Genomic DNA, 26,081 nt, shown 5'->3' on the forward strand with positions numbered 1-26,081 from the left:
CTTCACTGATACACAGGACAGTTTTTTTATCGCTGTTTTGCTGAAATACCCACCATGCTGATTTGCTTTAAATCAAGTCTTGCTCCTCGGATGGAGAGCATGCTAGTGTTAGCATTCATCCACAACTTCTGGTTGGAGGACGTGTGGTGATGGTCTAGGATACCCTCACATCAGTCAATGCACTTCTCTGATGATGTGTACTCTTTCAATTCAATGGAATCACCATTACGTTCTGGCGCGCTGGTTCTTTGGGAATGTTTTTGTAAACAAGATCAGACAGGAATGTAAGCACAATGGTATATGGGTCACATCCACATGTACACCTTGTCTTAACGCCCACAAGGCTTTTGGGTACAATTAGATAAAGCCTTAAGGTGAGGGATTTTCCAAAATTTTCAATTAAGTTAGGTCAGGAGGTTTTAAACGGATCCATCTTTGATTTTTATTAGAAGAAAGTAATAGTTTAGAGCATGAATGTCTTCAATCAAATTAGTTTTTGCCAGAATAAGTTGAACATATGTTGGGTGTTTAAAAGTTTCTGTTTCTGTTCCAGTTAGTTTTTAATTTTTGTAAAACTAAAGAAATGAAGTATCAATTTTGTTTGCTTTTAAGAGTATTTCTATCTTTTTTTAATGTATGTTATTACAGAAGAGCACAAATATAATATACCTGCATTTTCTAAAGGTAGTTAACTTTACGAGGACAAATCAGGCAGATTATTCTGTTAACACCATTAACTGGTGAATGTTTAACTGTAACTAGTAGTAAAACTGTAGTAGTTAAAACACAAAACTGAAAATATATATATATATATACATGTATAGCCTAAACAGACCAGTAGAAGTAAGGTATCGAGCAACAGGGTGAAAGATAATTTCTGTTGTATTATATGTTGACCAAATGTTTGTCACAGCGATGAGAAGAAAGTCAACATAACAGCCCATTATTGTAGAAGTCCGTTTTCATAGCAGGTGATCAGTGAGAGGTCACATTTGACCAAAGAAACCCATCTCGTGTTTTTACAATAATTTAACAAGATCTATTCTTTGGTGCTTCTAATCTGCATAATTAAGTCTCTCATTTCTGTTCCGTTCTGTCATCAAGTTGTATTTCAAATCTCACAGATGTTCTGCGTGACTGACATCACTCCTTTTAAAAGCCAGTACTGTAAAGGCTTCTCATTCCAGGCGGCTGTAGCGTAGCTGCCCTGCTGATGTGGATATGTGTCTGTGTGTGAGTTTATTGGGTGGTTGTCATAAATGGCTGCTTGATGATGCCATCAGTGGAGCCAAAGAGTACTGTTCAGAGAACCAGTGAATGTACTCCACACGGACTGCAGAATAAAGTCTTTTTTAAGTAAATCGGCAGTGATGTTTTTTCTTTTCGAGGTGTATGAGGTGCACGCTGGGTCCCAGATGATTTTCTAATTTATGGATAGCTGAAACAATTTCGTTCATAGTTATGTTTTATTATACAGCTCAATGGTGTACTGGGTTACTACACCCCAAAATGAAAAGCTTTGCTCATCTTCGGAACAAGATATTTTGTATGAAAACAGGGAGGCTTGTGACCGTCCCATTGACCGCCAAGTAATGAACATGTCCGGTCCAGAAAAGTATGAAAGACAGAATAGTTCATCTGCCTTCAGTGGTTCAACCATAATGTTATGAAATGACTTTATTCAACAATTGTACACCCCGCTGTGTCAATCGTAAAGCAATGATATGTCTTCCATGTTTCTATACGTTCTGGTTTCACCAAAAACAGCATTTGTGTGGCACATCTGACTAAGAAATAAGAGCAGTTTGCGTCCAGTTGATATTTCCCAAAATGGCGCCCAGTGACTTTACGATGCCGAATTGTTGAATAAAGTTTTTTTTTCTTTGCGTACAAGTATCCTCGTCGGTTTTCTCACTGTGTTTCATGCTTTCTAAAATGAAACGCATACTTTCCACTTCATCTAAAATGTGTGAAATTGTGTTCCAAGGACAAACAAAGCTTTCACGGGTTTGTAATGACATGGTGGTAAGCGATTAATGATTTTGGCGGCATTTTATGTTACAGTCCTGTCCCTCACGTACATTAGTACAATACGTACAAAAAATTACTTAATGTAGTAATTACAATAACTCACGTCTCGCTATCGTGCATATTTAACTCAAATTCAATGCGTTCATTTATTTGGTAAGAGGCCGTTTAATAAGCAAGATCACGCACAGTCAGTGGTTATTATTGCAAAATACATCTCCTTTAGGGCGATGCAAGACTTAGTTTCACAAGGTACCAGATGAACTTTTACCTCTGTTTAAGTCACAATTAGTTCTAAAATGAAGACTTAAAATGCACCATTTTAGGGAAGTTTTGCGCAGTAATTATACATAGCAGTAACGAAGTGCAACATGTTTAAAGACTTTATGTCCTATTGCGCCATCTTGTGGGTTATTTAACACTTCACTGTGATATTTGCACTAAAAACCGAAGCAAACAAGCAATTCTGTGTGGTGGTTTATTTCCCGACATCTGAAATACACTGACTTGTTAAGACAGTTTGTTTTTTGTTACGCTGTTTGTTAAATATTTGGGGGTCGTGGTGCATACATCATTACATAGCATATTTGATAACCACCGAGACAAAAAAAGGAAAAAAAGTTAAGTTACATAGAAACAAAATTGAGGTCAAACAGTCGGTCAGTCAGTCAAAAAAGAAAAGAAAATCAAATACAGTTATTATCATGCAACAAAGTGGGTGAAAATATTAATAAAGTGAATATGTGCTTAAAACAGTACCTTCTTTTCGCTGGCTTTTTATGTAACCTTTTCCATTTGCACAGAAAAAAAAACATTTCAGGAAAGAAATTGTTAAAAGGTCATTACGGCCTCTTTCAACATGAGCATACACCAGTGTCACCATATGTCAATAAAAACATCCTACACTCTACAAAGTTCATGGTGCTGTAGTAATGACCATTAAGTTGAAAAGCAATGAAATCCTTTCAAGGATTTAATGAGCTGCCTGGGTTGTTCATTAAATACTTCACTTGTGGACCTACAAACATGAATCAGACTTCCATATGCCAGCGCTTACTGCAAATTCACAAAGGCAATATATATTTTTTTAAAACTGGTGTTTCTCTGTCAATCAGTTTAAAAATCGAACGTTTGTTTAGTGTTTAATTGGATTGCACTTTATTATAAGGTATCCGTGTTACAGTGTAATTATACATTTAAGTACTAAGTGATTAATATTAAGTACCAGTTACTATATGGTTTAGGTTTGGGATTACGGTTAGCCTTAAAGTTACTTGCATGTAATTATGAATAATGCATTATTATATTGTTATAGTAAGCACATTTAATATGTAACAAGGACACCTTACAATAAATTGTTACCTTTAATAGCTACAGAGTCCGATATATTAATGTTCGTGAAAATTACAGCAAAGATTTGACCTTAGTTCCTCGGGAAGCTGCAGTGTGAAATATTACATCCTTAGGTTTCAGAACTTTTATTACCATTGTTACATACAGTATATTTAGACTACCTTTGGGACTCACGTCTGCCCAAACCACAACGCACATACAATAAATAAAACCAGCAAGACGTGTGAACATTCAAGGGATCAGACGCGGTTCGAAAGCTTCGGTCTGACAGTAACACTCTACAAAGTTTAAAATGTCACAGATGCAGTGTTGCGTAATTGTGGCACATCGAGTTACTGCTTGCTACGAGCCTAACGTGCGACTCCTGTCCAGTCTTTTCTTGGCAGGGTTCGGATACTGGGGGTTCTCAATGACCCCTTCCCCAAACTTGAGTTCCAAGAAGGCACGGTGGTTGTTCGGACCGTAAGCGGTGATGCTGGCGAACTGCATTGGCACCAAGGGTTGCAGGAAATGTTCTGGGAACTCCACGTCCTGTTTGTGCTCAGTCCAAGTGTCCCTGGTCATAACTCCATTGCGAGGGTAAAAGGGCCACAAATCCACATGCAAATGGTTGACTTCGCTATACTGCACGCGATAGAAGTCACCCTCGACCGCTCGCTCCCACACGTAGCCGTTAGCGTCCACCAGTGAGCCGGAGTCCAAGTTCTTTAGGTAGTCGCAATTCGGAATGTCCTCCAAGTAGATGCCTAAATCCACGTCGTAGTCCCAAGGGATTATATCCTGGTGTCTGGCTGCTCCCAACAAGGAACCCCCTTCCAGCCAGTAACGTACACCGGAGCTTTCCAAGATATTGATAACATACTTGGTGGTCTCTCGTAGGGCCCGCAAACAGCAAGGAGGAGTCCAGCGCTCTAGGTAGAGGTATTCCGGTGTATCGTCCCGCACCGTGCCGAAACACCGCGCGGTCTCTTTACTGCAGCCAAACCACTGATCCCGACCGTCTGGAAGCACCACGCGCTTCAGCCCGAAGCTACGCATGAGATGATTGGTGGCATCTTTAAGGCGACTGTCTGCCTTCCACTGGCTGTGCGCCGAGCTAAACAGCGGGCGATGACTTGCAGAAAACGAAGGTCCCTCCAGGAGCTTGACCTTCCAGCCGCGCAGGGAAGTTTGGACAAACAAGGAAGACATGAGGGGGCGCCCTAAGGGCACCGAGAGATTGAAGAGGTCCTCGGAGCGCATAAGGACCACGGCGTCTCCCTGCAGAGCCGTGCAGACGCTGCCGCTGCTCCCTGAGGCCGCAGGGGTGTAGGTCGCGGTCCATTCCCGCAGATTCACCCGAAGGTGCAGGCACTGGACCGCAGAGCGGGTCAGCACAGGAGCGGCAACGAGTCTGACCGGCCCGCCACCTTCCCCTTCCAGCTCCCGAATGAGACGCTCAATTTGTCGGCCGTGGTCCAGCTCGACGCCATCTGGAACTAACAAAGCAAACTCCGTCTGAACATTGAACTCGGGGCGGTGAGTTTGTGGAGGCTGGTCCGGGCTTGGAGACAAAACGAGTAGCCGGGCTCCTTCTGGGAGCACCAGAGGAGGGTACGGCAGACTTTCGGCTACAGCGAGGAAGGGCAACTCTGGTCTTTGCCGCAAAAAGGAGCGTGCGACATCGCCAACGTAGTTTTCAAAGTCTTCAAACTCACGAACGAGGATCGTGACGCGTGGTCCACGCATGTTGCCCTCGAGGCCTCCCATTTTGGCACCTCCAACAATACCTCCACCTACAAGATTACCCATAGCTCCCAGTCCTGCCACAGGCAGAGAGGCTTTCTTTAAGCCTTTATTTTGTTCCCGACGCTTCTCCATCATCTGCTGCTGGGCCCGTGAGACGTAGTATAGAATGAGCAAATTCAAAACGATGGCTCCTGTTAACAGAGCCTGGCAAAAACTGATACGCATTATGGCTCTTGTGGTTAAATGACGCATACAGTAAGTGAAATCTCAAATACAAAGAGCGCAGAACATCTTGACTCTCATAACCTGCCTGAATTCCTGAACATTATCATCCTGTCTGGCCAAAAAGAAAGCAAAGTGCAGGGTGTCTGAGAGCTGAATATTTGATGAAGCATCTTCTTTGACCAGATCAGTTTCGGCTGATGTCTTCCTGATGTGTCAGCTGATCCCGTCCAGGAAAAAAGACTGATGGACAGATTCCATATTTGACCCTTTAGCTGTGCCTTTAGTTAACCGCAGTCCATTAAAAATGCTAAACGTGAAGACAAAACAAAGAACATTTCAATAAACAAATTCACTCTGAGCTCTTCAAAGTACAAGGTAATTGTTTGGGAAATTCAGTTCAAGTTTGTATAGCAAAAACCCTATTAGTCATCACTACTAAATCTAGCCAACAAAGATGACCTAGAAATATATAAAGATGTTCCAAGCTGCTGTCCCAATTAGAGATAAGCTCTAGATTTGAGCATTTGAGAAACTATCATTTGACCACTCGAGACAGTTCCTCCAAATATAGAACATGCATGCAAAATTTAACCCAAACTAGCCTACAACCATCGATTCATGTAGATCTATGCAGCGTCTGATCTTTAAAGCATGCACATACAATGACACGCGTCTTCCATTACACAAAACGGCAGAAATCACGATTGTGAGAACTAACATTTTAAGGTTGATTCAACATTTTCCTCATCAGCACATTGTTTGCACGATATTCTTGCTATTCTTCCCCATGCTTAATTCGGAAATGGGCAAAGGAAGCCCGAGAGAAGACCACAATGTAGCAGGAAGCTCATACAACTGGGTCGCCTCGATCAATCCCATAGAAATAAAACGAGCGGGTAGAATGACAAGCAACGTGATACTTGAGTTCTTAAATGGGCGTGGCTTAGCTGCAACAAGCTTTGAGTTTTCTTTTTCATTTTAATGCGTTACTACTGCGTACTAATGCGTATCTTTTAACTTTCGTGTAATCCGTACGCAATATTATTAATTGTTTTAGTAAGTGTGGAAATTGTATGTAACGCTGATTCAAATAAACAAAGTTTAAATTCTTTTCTCTGTAATTTTGTACAGTTTAATATTCAGTTTAGCAAATGAATACAGAGCATATAAAATCGCAACAGAAAAATACGAAAGCCTCGCACGCGACTGCGAAGAGACGTGTCACGTGACGCCTTTAACTTTTCTCATCGCTGGTCAGGATGGACCAATCACAGCCATTCGTGATTTATATAATATATCATATTTTTAATAGAGATTGCTGAAGTGAGTTTACGTTTTGCAGGCCAGCAACAAATCTTCGTGTTCAAATTTAAAAGACTGTACGTTTTAGCAGTCACATTTAAAACAAACAAAAACAAAAAAAACGAGAGAGATTTAAATTGACCTCAATGGAGGTTCGTGCTCATGGAGCCGCCAACCGCCCCCTCGCGGAAGCCCGCCTTATGACCCATGGGGAGCAGTTATGAGCGGGCAGCGTTTGCAGCCATTCCGTAGTAGGAGCGGATCACTATTTGGCATTTTCCTGTGTGTGTGAGTACTCGTCTGTATCGGGCAGGAAAACGGGAGAGGGCTTCGGTGGAGACTTCGAGCATCGGGGTGGCTTATTCTTCTGTTTTTCCACCTCCTGGCTCCGGCGACAGCGCGAACGCTCTGATGGAGGCGGAAAGATCCGGCGGGGTGGCGGGAGGAACGAACCAGAGCCCCGCGGGAAGCGGAGCGGGGCGCAATCCTAACGGGCCGAAGGCTGCGCTCGGTCCCGCTCCCACCGCAGCCGCCGCCGCCGCGGCAACCGGGGCGATGGCTGGATCCTCCCAGCCGCGAGATCCGCAGGACGGGGACGCGGGCCTCTCGTTGCCCGGCATTTTACATTTCATCCAGTACGAGTGGAGCCGCTTTCAAGCCGAGAAATACCGCTGGGAGGCCGAACGAGACGAGCTGAGGGTAAAAACGGGCTTTCTTTAATCGCGTGTTTTGGTCTCTTCCAGACGGATTCCTTGAGGAAGAGCGCAGATAAGACGCAGGAAGAAGTCACGATCGCCTGCTGTTATTGTTGATTAGATGTAGTTTGGGGATTAAGCATTCGTTCGATGCTGTTTGCCGAAACCGTAGCAAATGTAACTGTGAAAATGTTTCCTTTTGTTGAATATCCGTACCCAGCTTAGGACGGGAATCGATTCTGGAGCTGATTCGTCTGAACGATTCTAGTTCCGTAGCGGATCTTTTAGTGTTTCTGTGAGGGGGCAAAAATAGAAAAGTCAAATATACAATTCATATTGTTAGCAGTCAAAAGCAGATACGTGGGTCGTAACTGTAACTTTCAACCATAATAAACACATTTGGTATTAAAGCAAAACTCATAATGCGTTATTTGTAGCTACACGTCGTCGTACGAACAGAAATTGAACTAGTATACACTCAAGCGGGGCGCAAATAAACCATTAAAGGTACAATTCACCAAAAAAACGAAAATATGTAGTTTTACTTACCTTTAAATTGCTTCTGCCGAACACAAAAGACAGTATTTTGAAGAATACGAGTAACCAAACAGTTGCTGGTCCCCATTGACTTCCATAGTGTGAAGAAAAGAAAGACCTCAGCGGAGACCAGCAACTGTTTGGTCACTTAGTCTTTTGTGTTTTTTACAGGTTTAAAACAAAGTGACTTGTGAGTAAATCATGATAACTATTTTATCTTGTGGTGAACTCCTTTAACTCGGAGTTCGGTAAGCGAGTTAAACGAATTCAGGAACTGAAACCAATGTTGTCTTGTTTTGATTCTTTATAAGAGAACTGGCTGGTAACAGTCATCCCGTACATGAATGAATCGCACTGGTTAATGTGTTTGATTTACTAAAAATGGCCCGAAAGAGTCATTTCTTGATTCATTTCTATTTAAACATGGTTAATGGAACAAACTGAGTTTTAGCGAATCTGTTCAATTCAGTTGACCGTCTTGACGGGCTGATAAATGTTTCAGCTGGGAGGTTTGAAGTCAGTAAAACATACAAGTCATTGGCCGTCAAGTTAGTTAGGTTCGCTAAAAGAATCGGTTTATACAGGTAACTTGTTGAGGAACTGGTCTACGTTGGTTGTGCGATTTGTAAGCTTGATCAAAAATAGTAATTAATTCCGAAATCGGTCACAATATTTTCGTTTGATGGTTTGAAGTCATTTAAGCAAATGAATTTGATTCTCGATTGAATATTTTTCACTTTAGCTTTCTGTTGTTGTCTCTCATCTTTCTCGACCGTGGCGTAAAGTGCAAGATTATAAAATCAAGGCATTTCAGAAGCAGTGATCTAAATAAGCTCTAAATATTTTTAATATTTACGTTCAAATGAATCTTCTCACAATTGACTTTGTGTCGTCATGTGAAGCTTCCACCCAAGGCTTGACTTAATGGAGTCCCTCTGGGGTATTAAAGCAAGTTTAGTTTAGTTTTTCGTCCTAAGAGAGCCGATCTGAGCACCGAGCACAATTTCATCATTCAGCACCGTCGCTTGCATCGTATTACGGCACCCGGAAGGTGCATAGCTCAGGTGATTTTACCGGGAAACGTGAAATCTATGAGTAAAGCTTGCACTCGCGTCAGGAACGTATTAAGAGTGCGAAGAAAAGCGAGGGATTAGGGGTTTGCCCTCAATAAAATTTGCTTAAACCGTCTTTTCTGAGTCCGGACTCCACTGGCCCAGTTTGCAGTAGATCTTGGCCCAGAGAAAAGCTTTGCAATTAAGTGACCCCATTCAAACATTGCCTGTAGTAGATTACGTAAGGAGTTGCCAGTGTGCTCTATAAAAGGATAGGCCCTGTGGCTCTCATGGATGTGTGTTCTTCTGCCAGGCCTCTTCTGGACATGCCCGTTGGAAATGTGCGCAGGCTTCAGGGACCGGCCGCTATGTTTTCCGTGTCACTCGCACACACATTGTTTTTGACGTGGCCTATTAAAGGGCGGTTAGGGATTGCGAGAGCAGCACGACGACGGGTTTCTCCTGCCGTGGGGCGCCACGTTCCCCGATGTTTTTTTTACGCGGGACACCTGTGCCATTGTGTGTGTCCTTTGCGGCGGGCAGGACGTTATCGTTCAGGTATGATGACCTTTGGTGCGGTTCGCTAAAACCATCACCTAAATAAACCTAAATGCAATGGATGCAAGATGTGTTTTTAACTGTAAATAAAAATTAAACCTATATTAAATAATGATAACGGCGGTGAAAAAAACGCTTAGAGAGACTTAGTTAAAATAACGGTGTGCTCAAATTACATTTGGCTGGAAATGCATTTACTCCAAGATGTAGGGGAGGTGATTTTATGTGTTTTGTATCGGAACAGGTTGCAAGAAGCTAGCTCACCAACGGGCCTTCTGCAGTGAATGGGTGCCGTCAGAATGAGAGTCCAAAGGGCTGATAAATACATCACAACAATGCACAAGTAATCCGCACCACTCCAGAGCATCTGCTAAGCGAACTCCTGCATGTTTGCCAGAAACGCATCCAGCATTTTCAGCTTAATATAATTGTTTCCAGATCAATATACGTGATTTTGCAGGCTTTTCTGAATCGAGAGAGAAATACAGACAGGTGAAGCACAGCCTCCGCCTACAAAAACTGTTTAAAACGTTCCTAAATAAGTATGTTGGTGGATTTTGATGTTGGAGGACAACCGTGGATGCATGGTTTTTTTTCAACCGGATTAATCGTTTTTAATTGTAATTTTGGCCAGAAGCAATGTTTTTTTTTAAATGCCATTAATGTCTTCCTTACAAACTGGCAGCTTTTCACTTCATGACATTTGTAATCCGATGGACTATTATTGTCAGCTGACGGCACCCATTTACCTTTAAGGAATTTACATTTTGACGGCACCCATTTAATTGCAGGAATTAGTTTTTCATTGCATGTAGTCTAATACTGATCTTTGCCGTCGTTTGTGATCATCAAACCACAGGCGGCTTCACCTCCGTTAACTCCCTTAATGTCAATATAACGTGGTATTGTCAATACTACCTTTTTTTTCGTATTTAAGTTTCACCGAATCATGAAAGTCAAAAGGTTGTTCTATGCAAGGAGCTGAAGTGGTATAAAAACAATAAAAAACATTACATATATTTTTTAAATAGGAGTTCAGCGGGTTCATATGCTCTTAAAAAGACTCGTCCCAGAAAGCGTCTGCTGCTCTAGTTTGTTGGAGTGGGTCTCGAAGGGTTGCTAATGTGGAGGGAGCGTTTGCACGTGCCCTTGACCTGTTCCCACCCACAGGAAGTCACGAGAGGAATGGTCCGACATATAAATGTGTCGGTGTGGTTCAACCGGCCACTTCCTGAACCTCCGATGACCAGAAATCTCGCCAGCAATACAATACTGAGCTTGTGTAGTTAGAAGTGTCTCTGTTCGAGTGGAAGTATTACACTTTAGCTGCCTAACTTGTTCTAAGCCATCGTTTTTTTTTTTTTTTTTTTTTTAGTGCAAAATTTCTATTTGGATAGGTGGATTGTATTTTCTCAAGCGGTCTTATTTCCTAGAATGACAACGACGTCAGATTCTCAGCAGTTGTGTGACAAGTGTCCCTGTTTTAAATGCCCGAAAACACGGGCAATTACTTGCCTTTGTGAAAATGTCAAAAGAGCTCCGAAGACCTGCCATAACAGGTTTCCTGCCCACACCATGGCAACCGCGGTCGAGTCGGTCTCCATGAGGACCTGTGCCAACTTGTCATGCTTTACTTCTCCTCCAAGTCAGCCCTGGAGACGGGGAAGGGATCTGAACCAGTGTTATCTACGGCTAGACATGGCCTACATTAGGATACAAACGATAACGAGCAAATAGAGAACAGGCTGGAGTCGTCCCTGTTTTGGGAAAAATAAAACTTTTCTGTTCATGGATTTAGTTTTAGTTAGTTTTGAAGTCTTATTTTATTAAATATCAGTAACTTTATTTTATGGTTACACTTTATATATGTGTGTGTGTTTATAATATAATGAAATAAAAAGTTAATTAAAAAGATAATGCGCAAGATGAATTAATATTGTTACATAGAAATGATTACTATTGTAATTTATTTATTATTTTTATAAAAAGATTTGAGTGTTAATAATTGACATTAACTTGATAACGATAATAGTAATGCTTATTTTTATTGTATTAATCATAATTTATAGTAAATAATATTTGTTTTGTTATCGTTAAGGGTAGTGGTGGAATTATCTGTTTATTTATAGTTGTTCTTTTAGTAAGAAAACCAATAATTATAGCTTTTTTTTTTAATTAATTTGCTCTAACCATGGTAATAGTAGTATGTATTATAGTAGCACCGGTGGCACGCGTAATATAGTAAATTAGATCATATGTATTTTAAAATAAACATTTTAATGCATTTTGCGTTAACTGCATGGAATAATATGCAATTTTGTAACATAAGTAAAATATGGAATTTAACAGTATTAAGAATAATAGCTGTTATATTTTATGTGTAGTAGTATTGGTAGTGATGTTATTGTTGATATAATTGTGCGTTATGTAGAGCCCAACGATTTCTATGCCAGGGAGAAGTGAAAATAAGAATATGACCGTGCAAACCTTTTTGCTGACCAGCGCTAATCGGTATTTGCGATTTACCTGAAAGCATGGATTCAAAACGGCACGTGCAAACACGATTAATAATCAATAACTGCATCAGTCGAAGCCGTAGAAGCGTGCTTCGTTTAAAAAAAAAACCTCAAAAACAATAATAATAAGATAATAACAAATGTTAATCCCGGCTGAATGAATACTTTGGCATTAATAATTAATATTTGTATATTTGCATTGACGTTCATTTTTATATATTTGATCTGTTTTCTTTCTCTTTTGAACCTGGGAAACGAATGGCTTGCGGTTTCTCCCGCTTTATAGCGTCTCTTCCGTCGACTTCTTTGCCGTTCGTGACTCTGGTCAGCAGCGGTCTAAAATAAAGCAGGCCTTTAGTTAAGCGTTGCCCTCAGAATGTCATCGGCGGTGGTACGGTCGCCGAGCTTCAGCGTATAACCTTTCATTTTCTCTCGGATGCATCTCGTTTGAATCCATACCGTATTTCTCTCTCTCTCTCTCTCTCTCTCTCTCTCTCTTTCCCTCTGTGTGTCTGTCTCAGGCTCAGGTGGCGTTTCTGCAGGGTGAGAGGAAAGGTCAGGAGAACATGAAGCAGGATCTGGTGCGGAGAATCAAGATGCTGGAGTACGCTCTGAAACAGGAGAGGTGAGCCCAGGATGAGCCGCTGTAATGTGAAACTACAGAGCAGTCAAAATGAAAGAGAACTTGAACGAAAAGACAAAAGAGAATGGTTTGAGACGGTCCCTGACTTGAGGTTTTAATTGGATGCATTTGTCTGCTTTTTGTTTTGGTACTTTGCTGTTGTTTTCTGCTTTGTTCTTTTTTTTTTTTTTTTTTTTTTTTTTTTTATTTATTGGATTTGTTGATATTTTTGTATTCGTTTCTTTTTTTGTTTTTGTTTAATAAATTAGTTGTTACTTTTGTTGAAATTTTTTTCTGCTTTTTATTTTTTGTTTTTCAGCTTTTTCTTTTTTGATGTTAATTTAGTTCTATTTTCTATTTATATTTTATTATATTTTATTTTTATATATTCATTATATATTCATTATTTTCTGTTTACTTTTTTATGCTTTGATCTTATTACGTTTGTTTTCTTATGTTAGTGTTTTTGATTTAATCTGTGTTTTTGTTAACTTTATTTTATTGTTTTGTTTTGCATTTTTGTTTACGTTCTATTGTGTATTTATTTACTTTTTGTTCCGTCTTTTTTTGCCTTATGTTTTCCTTTTTTATTATGTGCTGCTTTTATTTTTCTGTTGAATTGTTTGGAAGACGATGCCATCCTGAAGCACATTGTGACATCCATGAATCCGTGTGTTTGTTGATCACTTACAATCTTGTCATTTCGATCCCAGGGCCAAACATCAGAAGCTGAAAAGTGGCACTGACCAGAGCCCTGGAGAGAAGAAACCAGAGACAGAAGCTGAACCAAGTAACAAAAAAACCCCACACGCACTTATGACATGTGACGTGAATAAAATTGACCAAAACGTATCTATCGTGCCCAGAGGAAATGCTCAGTGACATCATTCTGTTTCTCACAGTACCCAATGGGCCTGCAGATTCAGATTCGGAACCAACCAATCAGATGCCTTGGAAGGAGGGCCGTCAGTTATTGCGCAAGTGAGTGTATTTTGCTTGCTATTACTCTCAGATTTATTAATCAAAGTATTGCACTGACCCTGTCCGTCTGGTGTTTCGTGTGCAGGTACCTGGAGGAGGTGGGGTATTCTGACACCATCTTGGACATGCGCTCCAAACGCGTTCGTTCCCTTCTGGGTCGCAACAGTCCAGAGGCGAACGGGCCTCCTCCGAGCGAAGCGCCTGCGGAACCAGAACCTCGCGGTGGAGGAGAGTCACTGCTAGTGCGCCAGATTGAAGAGCAGATCAAACGGTCAGAGCTGCATGCGTTTTGACGTCTTAGTATTAATAATAAATTTTGCTCTCTGAAATCATAAGCGGTTAATAAATATTAATAAAAAATAAATTAATTAAAAGAAAGAAAAAAACAAAATAAAAGGGGTGTGTGTGTGTGTATATATATATATATATATATTTGTATAAATTTTATATTTATATAAAATAGCAACAACAAAAAGCTACATAAATTTCACCACCTCTTTAATAACTTTTCATGCATTTTGCCAGTAATTTAAAAATAAAAATAATAATAATTCAGTGTAGGCAGGGATACATACATATATGTATCCCTGCCTCTGCTGAATTATTATTATTTTTAGTTATTTTTAGTATTGTTTTTTATTCATTTTTTTATTTGTTCTGTTTACAGTTGTTTTGTTTATTGTTGTTTTTCATCTACTATTGTTTAATTTTTTTTTTGTTTTTAGTTTATTTAAAATTTTTGTTCTTTATTGTTTTTATTGAAATGTAATTTTTTTTTCTTCCTTTCCTGTTACAGTGTTTTCCCCTTTTTTTTTTTTTGTTGTTATGCTCCATTTAGTTTTATTTTACTCAGCAGATTTCCCACAGCTGAAGGCTGCTATAAGCACACCTTTGCCTGCACTTTGACTCGCGTTGCTTGGAAACCGCATGCGTGCGATTTGTTAGGATAACGCGCTACGTTTATTGGCGGACGGATTGTTTATTCCTATAATCGCTCATAATAAATAAAGCTCCTAATTGAACGTCGTGTGCTTCATCACATTGCCATTCCTAGCAGTTTAGACGAGCAGTGATCCACAAGAGGCTTAAAGCGGGTCTTCTAATATCATAAACGCGTTTGAAAGGCCTTTGCGAAACTGTGATCGTGAAGAAATCTCTCTCTTTTGCAGCCGTGCTGGAAAAGAGAGCTCTAAAGAACGGATGGGCAGCTCCGTCCTTGATAAGATTCCTTTTCTTCGTGGCTGTGAGGACGACGATGAGGATGACAGCGACGAAGAGGAGGACTTCCAAGGCATGACCACGGACTGCATTGACGGTCGCAAAAACAAGAAGTCCAGGAGCAAGGTCAGAGCGTTTACACGCAAGATAAGCTCGGCGCGCACAGATCCTGTTTCGCTGCTAACCGCGTGTCTCGTCCGGGTTCACGTAGATGGCCGGAGAGCCCATGACCACGGACCTCGACCCCGAGGACGACGACGACGAAGATGATTCTGAGGACGCTCTGGGCGAGTTTGATTTCTTGGGCTCAGGAGAAGAAGGCGAAGGGGCGGGAGAAGCTCGCATATCTGGAGACGGCCGTGAATTAGGTATGGAGGCCCGTGCATGTTTAACATTTGATGTCATAGACGACTGCGTGTGTTTTTGAGAGTGGATGTGAGGGTTTCCCTTCCCTTTATTGTCACGCTGCGACCACGTATTGTTTTCTGTTCATTCGCTTTTGTTTGCGACTTCCTGTTGATAAGGACCTCCGTTCTGAATTCACGTCACTTGCGCGATTGTTTGGTTGCCTGATATTCTCTTCACCTCTTCTGAACGTGTCGTCACGCCACGGGATGAGCCGCCGTCTGACGGTTTGGGTTCTTCTTTCACTTCCCCTGCGCAGGTTCGGAGAACCGTCGGAATAAGTTGCAAGGCATCATGTCAGATTTTCCTCCAAAACCTGCTCCACCTCCTTCTATCCCGGGACAGACACGCTCCGGAGAGGGTAAGATCAGACCCTCTGAGAGCACGCTCTGAACCCAAACAGATCATTCTGACCATGAAAAGCTTTATATTTTCAGATACATTTTATTTTATTATAATTCAGCCATTACTCTTTTTTTTTTTTTTTTTTTTTGGCAAAAAAAAAACATTTAACTTGAAATAAAAATGTGGTTAAATAGAGAGCAATTTTTCCGCGTTGTATAATATAATATTATATTATTGTTATGCTATATTGCTTAATATATTATAATCAATCTTTGACATTATTGAGTCTTTTTTTATTATTATTTATCGCTGTAATCTTGCATATTCAGACATTCTTTCTTTGTTTAAATGTCACTCATGTCTAATGAAAAGCAGGAAGTTGAGTGACGAATGTTGCTCGCTCTTTCTTTCTTAAAACCGTATTCAACCAATTATTGTTGCCAATAGATTTAAATGGTTTAATGCATTAGGTAAAATAAAATGTGGATATGTTTCAATATTATGTTATGTTATTATGTTACATTATTATTATATTACGTGGGGCATAGTGAAATTCAATTGTTTTAAATATTTTAACATTTTTATATATATATATATATATATATATATATATTATTATTATTATTATTATTATTATTATATAACCGTTTCAATATAAATATTTTTATTTTATTAGTATTATTATTATTATATTTTTTTTTTTATTGAAGCAGTTTAAAAAAACGAAACCAGAAATTATGCTGTAAATTATTTGGATTTTATAACTCAAATTAAATTAAAAATGCATTTTAAACGGCTAAATTTTTCTTTATAAACAACCGTGTTTTTAACCCTGAGAAGCTGTAGAACGTCTGCTGAGATGTTGTGTATTTGTCTGAACTCAAGGGGGAGCTCTGGGTTTCTCATCTGACGTCTTCATTCTGGATGCGGTTGGAGGAGGGGATATGAACCTCGGAGAGCTGGCTGACCTCACCGTTGCCAACGACAACGACCTCACCATTGACGTTAGTGTTAGAAATGATAATCTTTCATCCTCAAACGAATGTGAATTTTAAGCGTTAGGGAGATGATACAGATGCATGATATAGGTTCTGTCAAACCACCTTTGTTGAATGTATGCTAAACTGGTCTTTTTGACCTTTTTGATTATGATCAGTTGCAGGACAGTCGAGAAGAGTTCAAAAAGACGTGGAACCCTCGCTTCACGCTTCGAAGCCACTTCGATGCCATCCGAGCGTTGACCTTTCACCCCAGCCAGGCCGTGCTGCTGTCCGCGTCCGAGGACGGGACGCTCAAACTGTGGAACCTCAACAAGGCGATGCACTCCAAAAAGTAAGAAGCGCATCCTAACCCTGCGTCTTTTTTTCTCCAAAGTAAGACACGAACGAGGCTGAGAAGATCCATATTTCACTGCCCTCTTACGCTAAGAACAGCACTATAATGGTGTTCGTGTAGGTGTTTCTGGAAGTGTATTTAGAAATATCGATCCATAAAAGCTTCTTTTAGTGCTGTCTGACATGGAAGCTCTCATTTTTGCTTTCACAGAAATGCAGCGCTGGACGTTGAGCCCATTTATACATTCAGAGCACACAGGTGAGTGGGACAGGTTTATAATTAGATCGAGTTCGGCTCTCTAAAAAACGAAATGGCATGACTTGTGGCTAAAGTACTCTGCCAAGTGCTCCAGGCTAAATTATGAGGCCACAGCTCTGTTATAAAACCTAGTAGGCTTTCCAAGCAGCAGCTGAACTAAAAAAATGAACTGACGCTAGAGATGAACCATTGGTTAATTTCTATGAGTGCACATTTTTATTTTATATATATATATAATCTATAATCTGTTTTTAACTTTTATTTAGACAAATTAGTTAAAATCTGCATTCGTTAAAATTACCATTTGTAAATAAAAACTAATAATAAAATAATAAAATATACTCTATTAAAACAAAAAAACAGTATATTGGGTTTTTTCATTGTGCATTGCAATTAATCTAACTGTAGTTGGGTTATTATTATTATGTAAATATAGTAACAAAAAACACTATAAAACATAGACACGATAACATAATGACATAATTTTCAGGGGAGAAAAAAAGTTAACTTTAAAAAAGTTAAGTTAAAGAAGTCATTATATATTATATGTTATAATTATTAAGAACTATTTTGTGTGGGGATCTACTTTTTCAAATGAGAAACACGCCAAGATCTAGTAAAGAATAAATAATGAAACGCATATAAAATAAATAGGCCTAAAAAAGGCTTGTAGGGATGTATATGTTTATATTGCATGAATTAGTTTACTATTAGTGCATTTTTTTGGTGGTCTTTTTGTGTGTGTGTGTGTGTGTGTGTGTGTGTGTGTGTGTGTGTGTGTGTGTGTGTGTGTGTGTGTGTGTGTGTGTGATTCAGTGGTGCTGTTTTGTCTCTGGCTATGGGAGAGGAAGGAGAATCGTGCTTCAGCGGTGGTCTGGACGGCACGGTGCGCTGCTGGAAGATTCCAGACCTTAACGTGGATCCTTACGACAACTACGGCGAGTCTGCATTCGCCATTTGACTGAAAGTTGGCGGTTAAAGGGCTAGTTCACCAAAACAATTCAAATCTGCCATTAGTTACTTATCGTACAAATCCACAAGGCTTTTCTTTCACCTTCGAAAACACAAATTAAGATATTACTGGGAGCCGTCTGACCCTCCATAGACAGCAATGCAACTGAAATGTTCACAGAAACGTAGTAAAACAGGATGTGACATCAGTAGCCCAAATTCTGTTTTGCAGCGGGTTTTTTTTTTTGCGTGTGTATGCGTCGCGTTGAGATACTCTCCAAAACGGCGGAAGACGTCACTCAGGGGAAAATATCAGTTGAATAATTTGCTTTGTGCAAAAAAAACGTTCTTAGCGTCTCAATTAAGTTACTGATGCCACATTCTGTTTTCCCGATTTATTCACTACGTTTCTGGACACGGATCATTACAGTTGCGTTGCTGTCTTTTGTAGGGTCGTATTGCTCTGCGACGTCATCCAAAATATCTCAATTTGTGTTCCAAAAATAAACGAAAGTCTTAAGGTTTGGATCGACATCAGGGTGAGCAATTCGTTTCATTTCGAGGTGAACTAACCCTTTAACACTATTTACTGCAGCCCTGTAGAGGGCGCTGACTGTAAATGAATCTGGCAACACGCAGTTGTTCATAAATGTTGTGTATAACCGTGTTCAGATCCGGGTGTGGAGAGCAGTGTGTTGTCAGGCCACGAGGACACGGTGTGGGGTTTAGCGTACTCCTCCAGCCTCAAGCGTTTGGCCTCCTGCTCTGCGGACGGGACTGTGCGGATCTGGGACCCCCATAATTCCTCACCGTGCGTGTCTGTTTTCAACAAGGAGAAAGGTGAGGAGAAGACCTTGTGCCGTTGGATAATTAGTTGTTTTCGTTTGTCCCTCTGCTTGTCTTTCATCGCCTGCGTGTCTTTCAGAACATGGCACTCCCACCTCGGTTGCCTTTGTAAACTCTGACCCGTCCCAGGTTGTCGTGTCCTTCGATGCGGGCGAGACTCTGCTTTATGACCTCAACACAGAGCAAAGCATCATGGTCCTGGAGAACCAGGCTAAGGATGGTAAGCGCCACTTCATGTAGGAATATACATTTACAAATCATCATTGCTATTATTATTATTAATTTTTTTATTTTGAAAGTATTCAATAAAATGATTATTTAAATACTTTATTAGTTTGCCATTTTGGGCAAAAGTCGTGTAAATTAATAAAACCTTGAAAAGGTGTGAAAATTGAAAAATCCTATAAGATATTAGGTGATTCTGTGCTCAGTAGCATTTATTTACATTTATTACTATAAAATAAAATTATTATTTTAATACTTTATAAACTCTGCCAGTTTGGGAAAAGTCATATGAAAAAAGATTACATTTATTTAAAGCAATTTATTTATTAAAAGTTATTAATTTTATATGTATTAATTGACTCTAAAATTATACTTAAAAGGAATGTTAAGGTTCCATTAATTTAACTCACTGTAATGAGTAACATTTTTTTAATAGTATTTTAGAAATGTTTATTTATTAAAAATAAAACCGTTTATTTCACGTTAGCTCAATTCCATTTTTATTTTAATTGCTAAATTTTGACAAACTTTTGGTTATTTTAATGATGTCTGAGAAAAAATTTACATTTTTCTGTGTTTTTCATTATTTCATGTTAATGAAACTACTGTAGGTAATAAATCTTTTGTATAAAGTGTTATAATATGTTTTATTATTGTTGTTGCAATAAGGTCATGCGAATTGATGAAATATTAAGAATTACTCTTAGTGCATATACAAATTTGTGAAATGTAAATTTTTTCATATTTTTTATATATATATAATATATATATATTTATATATATATATATTTATATATATATATATATATATATATATATATATATATATATATATATATATATATATATATAATATATGGCGTGCGTGTGTGTGTAAAATTTATAGCACTATTGGATGAACCGTTCCTGACATACGTTGAAAATAATAGTTTTACACATCGTGTTACAAGAAGTTTGATGAACGCTATAATAAAACCTTGTGTTTTTCTGTACCACCCCCTGTAGGCAGCGAGCTGATTAACCGCGTGGTCAGCCATCCGACCCAACCGATTTCCATTACAGCCCACGAGAACCGCACCATCCGCTTCCTGGACAATAAGACAGGTGTGCGTGGAGAGCCCGTAGCAATTCTGAGAGCGTAATAACATCGTGTGTTTTCCAGCTGTGTGCTGTGGGATCTGTAAATACACCAGCAAAGCATTTGACTCTCCTACTGTTCAGTCACAATAGACCTCTCAAGGCAGTTAAAAAAAACCCAAAAAAACCTCAATCGAATCGGTGCCAGACACCAACCTTTTCTCACCAGCTTATATAGCAAGTGAGAAGCGAATAACATTCTAGGTGTGAAAGATTAGCCAGCGAAAAAATAAGAATAAATAAAATGTGAATCAAGTAGTGCATCACCTGTGGCTTGGTTTTCAGGCACATTAGGATGTTTTTATTGATTTCATTTTTTTTTATTTAATAAATTTTTTCCTAGTATGTGTTCATAATGGAATTTGGTAAATTGTGTAACTAGTCACTATGGTTAACTAGCTAGTCATCTAGTGAGGTTTGACTATTATTCTTTTTTATATATATATATATATATATATATATATATATATATATATATATATATATATATAGCAGCAATACTTTAAAGCAGGGATTATCCAAATCTTTGTTAGCTGAATCTCTAAAATATCAAAATATAAGTTAATATTTTAATAATTTGAAAATGATGAATTTGGGGCCACAGACTTAACACGTATTATCCTATTGCTTGAGCCAGAACTAATATAATACTGTAATATCAGACCATTTAGAAACAATATTGTGTATCAAAACTATCCCACATGACCTAATCTTCTCTCCTTTCTTTCTCTTTGGCCAAAGGCAAAGTGATTCATTCCATGGTGGCTCACCTGGATGCTGTAACCTGTCTTGCCACGGACCCTAAAGGCACTTACCTCATCTCCGGCAGTAAGTAAATCTACACGAACACGCAGTTTGTGACGTCAGAGAGCCGAACGAGCACATCCACGTCAACAGACCAAATCTCTGCAGCGATATTAAGTGATTTGTGTTTTTCTCAGGTCATGACTGCTCCGTGCGCTTGTGGATGCTGGACAATCGCACGTGTGTGCAGGAGATCACAGCACACAGGAAAAAACACGATGAGGCCATTCATGACGTAGCCTTCCACCCCTCGCAGCCCTTCATCGCCAGTGCAGGGGCCGACGCGCTCGCCAAGATCTTTGTTTGATTTTCTCACTGGTAAATGGCCATTCATTAAGAGGTAGAAGTTAAAAGGGCCCGTATTTGGACCGTTTAAAGGGCAAGTTCACCCAAAAACGAAACGTTTGATGAAATCGGAGATTTCTGACCCTCCATAGGTAGCAGTGCAGCTGGACATGTTCAAGACCTAAAAAGGCAGCAAGGACCTCGTTAAAATAGTGACATGAGTGGTTCAAATATATATTTATAAAGCTACGAGAATACATTTCTTGTCAGCTGCACCACACAGATACGCTATTTTCATTAAAGTCGTAGCGTAAATAAACGTAGAGGATGTGTCACCGTGTTGTGGCAGACACAGATGAACGCACACAGTTTGTGTTGCCGCTACAGTGAAGCTTTTTACAGGTTTGGAACAGCATGGCTCATGGCTTTGTGCTGTGAAGTGCATCAAATTGACATTGGAAATTGGCTCTGAATTGTCAAAACACCTCTCAAAATGCTTGGATGCAGGAAAAAAAAAAAAAAAAAAAAATATATATATATATATATATATATATATATATATATATATATATATATATATATATATATATATATATATATTTATTTTTATTTTATTTTTTATGAAGGATGAAAGAGACATGGAGACATGTGTGAACATTTTTGACATGCTGCGAGGTCGTATTTATTTTAACGTGTGAAAAGTGACTAAAATATCTCTGAAAGTGCATGTTTAGTCATGTGTATTTTTATTTGTACTTTTTCTGAAGCTATGAGGGCGACTCAGCATTTTCTTGCTGTCACGCACTCTCTATCACTTCAGATTCAGTTCACTCGCAGTATCGCACATCACCAACCTTTCCATGTCACCGGAGATTCGGCGGTGAAAATGTTTCTGTCTAGTGCAGTTCTTTGACTTCCACAAGTCAGCGCAAAGGCTAAACTGGCTTGCAGCACCTTGTCAGTAGTCGTAGTTGTGCACGTGGATGTATATTCACACTCGATGCCTTCTGCCTTGAGCTAACTTGTGCTTTTTTTTTTTTTCCCTCTCTTCTCAGGGGATCTACCCTCACTACTGGGCCAAAAGAGTGAAATGCCGAGTATTCGCACACACACACACACACACACACACACAGACAGACACACACACTTGCTCACTAAACGAGGGGAACAACGTCCTACACATCACTGCCTGTGTTAAAGGCACACAACTCAATAACCCATCCTTTTTTTTTTTTATTTGATACAAACTGCTTTTAATACTAATGACTTTGCTGCTCATGTCCTGATTTCGGTTTTAGTCTACACTACTAATAACCTGCACAGTGTGTTGCGAGGGATGTCCAATCTGTTGACGGATGGACCCACACAAACACACCTTAACACAACACACGCAAACACACCCTGGATTTTAATTTCATGCTCGGTTTAGGTTGAGGATTTGAAGGCTCTCGGTAAACAAGGCATTACCCAAGCCTGCACATTTTCTCAATGTAAATTGCATTAGTGCTAATCTGTGAATTAATGTCCTCGCGTAACTGTTGCCTAGAAACGTGAGGCGATCGATGCATTTCATTCCAAAGACTGCTTTAGATGAGGGTTTTTTTTGTTTTTGGTTGCGTTTTAGCTGCAAGTACAACACAGCTTTACCTTTAGCCTCACAGCTAAGAGCCTTAGTATTTCAGCCTTTCATAATCAGTTCAACACATTTCATTCGTATGACGAATACACTTTGAACTAAAACCAAACACGTGTACCTGCGTGTGTGCGTTTGCGACGGTGCTAGCGCAAGCATTTCGCAATCGCCGTCTTCATTCATATCCAATCAGGTGGCGTTATCCGTAATAGTCAGGTGACTGTCGAGTAGTGTATTTATTGTAGTGTTCGGTATCGGTCGGAAGATTCCCATGGGAAGATCTGCAGTTGGATGCGTAACTGATTTCTGTATATAAGCAGGATGCGCTGTACATAGCACACTTGTTTCACAACCTTGGTGCTAAGATCTCCTCCGAATCAGGGACCTGTTCACGACGAGGGTCGTCAAGTATCAAAACTCGGTTAATGCCTGCCATTCCTCAGAGTCATCACGTACGGTTCTTTGGCATTTCGGAAATACAGCAAGAGTTACGGGAAATTCAAAATAGTTCTGGAGTGCCCAAGTGGCTTTTAAGGTTTTGTCAGGGTATTTTTAAGACGACGAACTCCGCCCTGGAGGTTCATCGCTTGGGGATTGTCGCCAAAAAAGAATAAACAAAAATCGAAACCAACTACAAGTTGCAGTGTTTCAGTACAGCTGTATTGTCGATTTCTGAGTTTTTAGACATCTGTGATCTCGACCAGAGTCTTTTATTTTTTTTTTGCTGAAAAGTGGAGAACAAAGCAAAGCTCGAATTGGGATTTTAAGTGATGAGAAACTAGTGCCGCCCAGTTTTCAGTTGACTTGCAAAGAGGCCCAGTGGTGAAACTTGGACGGCTTCAAAAAGTCCTCTTGATGGGTTTGTGCTGTTAGTCAATGCGAGGTGCTTCAGAGTAAAATAGCCTTGAGAAAAGCTTTTTAAGTGGGGGAAAAAAGCGGGGAAACTTACTACTTATTGGCTAAGCAATGAGTACAAGACGGCAACTCTGAAACTTGATGGGGTGGGGGATAATAAGGTGAAATGAAGAATCAGACCTGAATCTGATCTTTAGGTTTCTTAGTCGGACGGGGACTGGTCTTGAGGTCTGGAGAACAAAGGTCACATTTTGTATTAGCCAGTTTCCGTTTTCTGGGGGTTATTTTTATCCTTTTACTGGTTTTCCGTGGTCATAGACGAGTGGCCAGAAGCGACAAAAAGACTGATGGGCCATAAAGAGCGCTCTTGCATAATGGAGCCAAGTCAGTTCTTAACCATCCAACTCGGAAAACAAGGTATCCTACATGGAGGTCTGATTTTTACAAGGAAAACCGGTTGGAGTGATTTTTATTTTTTTTTTAATTGATAAGTTCATGTCTCATGTCGCTTGTCCAATGTCGAGACCGCCATTTTGGGCTATTCGCCTAGTCAGTGAATGTCACATAACCACAGACTTGAGTTCAGTGGAATCCATAATCCTTTGCTGCTTACCTCTTACCTAGTAACTTCGCACCGCACACTAACGGTTAGCTTTATGCTACACTACATGTGTAGGATCACACGAACGGTTCGGTTCATCCATGTATTGCTGCATCGTTACGTTCTCTTCCAAAGACTGCCGATTGCATGGGTGTTTAGACGAGTCCTGCTGTCTCTTTTGTACACCTCTATTTCCGCACCCCTCGATGCAATGTGAGTCTTGAAATTACAGTGACAAAACACATTCCTTACCGAGAGAGGACGAATCTGTGTAAAAAAAAAAAAAAAAAAAAAGTAAAGTTTGAAAGAAACGGAAAATGTTTATATGTTTGAAAAGCTGCCAATGCAAAATGTAACTCTCCCATTTTCTCACTTACTTGCTTTTCTTTACTAGACATATTATTATGATTACTAGTAATAAGGTGTAAGATGACAGTAGTACCTTTTTTGCTAGGCTTGAGACTTGCTTGTGATTGTGTAAAAGCCTAAACAACAGAAAATTGTATGGAAATTTAAGGAAAAAAAAAAAAAAAAAAAAAAGAAAATGTTTCAGTCCACAGCCAAGGTAAAAGGACTTTTTAAGTGTTTTTATTTTTTAAAGCAATTTATCACTGTGTGATATTTTGTACATCATATTAAGCTGTATTCAAACTATATCCTCTAACTACAAGGGATAAAAAAGACCAGCCTTTTATTTATTTTGTTTTATTATACATATTTTTGAACTCCTTTCTAGCCTGTATCGAAATACATCTTTTCCTTATTCTGTTGACTTTTTTTTCTCTTGTTTTTCTTTGCTTTTTTTCCTTTTCTTTTATTTTCTTTACTCTGCAGATCTTGTGTTGTATGTCATTAAAAAAAAAAATTCCAAAAAACGACTAAATAAAAACATGATTTTGTACAGACATTTCATCCCTGTCTGGTCTGAACTCTGCTGTCTCTGAAAGTGCCTTCATGTATACAGACTTCCATCCTAGGTATCGACCTACCTACCGAACGAAGTTAAATTATGTAAACATACTGTAAGTATTGTAAGACGCAATGCAGTTAATTTATAGAAACTATACTGCAAAACCGACCCTCTATATGAACATTTGTAAGTCTGATATGCATTTTAACATAAATTAACCCACATTTAAAGGTAGCATAGGGTGCTATTTTCAAAAACTTGAAATAGTTAAAAATATATTTTTTTGGTAAAAAGAGAGTTTAATGTTTTGTTATTCTTAGTTTTAGAGTTCTCAAAGTTTTTTATTAATGCAATGTCTGTTATTAGTGAACTTTATTGAGAAACTATGCAGAACACCTTATTTAAAATAGTTCTCTCTGTAGAATTGCACACAAATCAGGCATTTGGCTGTCATGTGGGACATGTGGAAAAGCAGACTGCTAAAAGTGAGTAAGAATGAGTGGCTGGGAAAAGAGTGCAAGTTAACGTGGGGCCCCAGGCAAAAAAAAAAAGGACAAATTTGTTCCAGGGTGGGGGAGTAAACAAGGCAACATATCACACAAAGAGAGAGACGTAAAAGTTGAGCGGGAGGGAAGAAGGTGTGTGTGTGTGGGAGGAGACTGAAGTGAATATGCAT

General features: G+C 39.4%; 2 protein-coding genes across 3 annotated transcripts; one reads left to right on the forward strand and one right to left on the reverse strand.

The window, feature by feature from the left end:
* Positions 1-1,407: 1,407 nt before the first annotated feature.
* Positions 1,408-6,904, reverse strand: LOC122358522 (fukutin related protein). 2 transcript variants are annotated; one of them, XM_043258363.1, is made up of 2 exons: positions 6,779-6,904; positions 1,408-5,641 (listed from the first exon to the last, which is right to left on the reverse strand). In XM_043258363.1, the coding sequence occupies exon 2, from the start codon at positions 5,359-5,361 to the stop codon at positions 3,724-3,726; it is 1,638 nt and encodes a 545-aa protein (XP_043114298.1). In that variant the 5' UTR covers positions 5,362-5,641; positions 6,779-6,904; the 3' UTR covers positions 1,408-3,723. The 2 variants fall into 2 exon arrangements, with proteins under 2 accessions (XP_043114298.1, XP_043114297.1); XM_043258362.1 differs by lacking the exon at positions 6,779-6,904 and adding an exon at positions 6,053-6,391.
* Positions 6,905-7,034: 130 nt separating this feature from the next.
* strn4 (striatin, calmodulin binding protein 4) lies at positions 7,035-25,155 on the forward strand. Its single transcript, XM_043258361.1, has 18 exons — positions 7,035-7,335; positions 12,516-12,619; positions 13,330-13,406; positions 13,519-13,597; positions 13,683-13,868; positions 14,767-14,941; positions 15,027-15,183; positions 15,480-15,581; positions 16,451-16,569; positions 16,722-16,897; positions 17,111-17,158; positions 17,975-18,096; positions 18,782-18,949; positions 19,035-19,175; positions 20,186-20,284; positions 21,059-21,145; positions 21,259-21,439; positions 22,462-25,155. The coding sequence occupies exons 1-17, from the start codon at positions 7,048-7,050 to the stop codon at positions 21,426-21,428; spliced, it is 2,298 nt and encodes a 765-aa protein (XP_043114296.1). The 5' UTR covers positions 7,035-7,047; the 3' UTR covers positions 21,429-21,439; positions 22,462-25,155.
* Positions 25,156-26,081: the final 926 nt, after the last annotated feature.

Source organism: Puntigrus tetrazona, chromosome 15 (assembly GCF_018831695.1).
Source record: "Puntigrus tetrazona isolate hp1 chromosome 15, ASM1883169v1, whole genome shotgun sequence".
Classification (NCBI taxonomy): Eukaryota; Metazoa; Chordata; class Actinopteri; order Cypriniformes; family Cyprinidae; genus Puntigrus; species Puntigrus tetrazona.

What these genes read in the sequence shown, in the direction of transcription:
- LOC122358522 (XM_043258363.1), bottom strand. Translation starts at nt 5,361, where the DNA reads ATGCGTCATTTAACCACAAGAGCCATAATGCGTATCAGTTTTTGCCAG.
- strn4 (XM_043258361.1), top strand. Translation starts at nt 7,048, where the DNA reads ATGGAGGCGGAAAGATCCGGCGGGGTGGCGGGAGGAACGAACCAGAGC. An exon ending in ACAAGAAGTCCAGGAGCAAG is followed by an intron (nt 14,942 to 15,026) that starts GTCAGAGCGTTT and finishes GGGTTCACGTAG; the next exon opens with ATGGCCGGAGAGCCCATGAC. An exon ending in CACTTACCTCATCTCCGGCA is followed by an intron (nt 21,146 to 21,258) that starts GTAAGTAAATCT and finishes TGTTTTTCTCAG; the next exon opens with GTCATGACTGCTCCGTGCGC.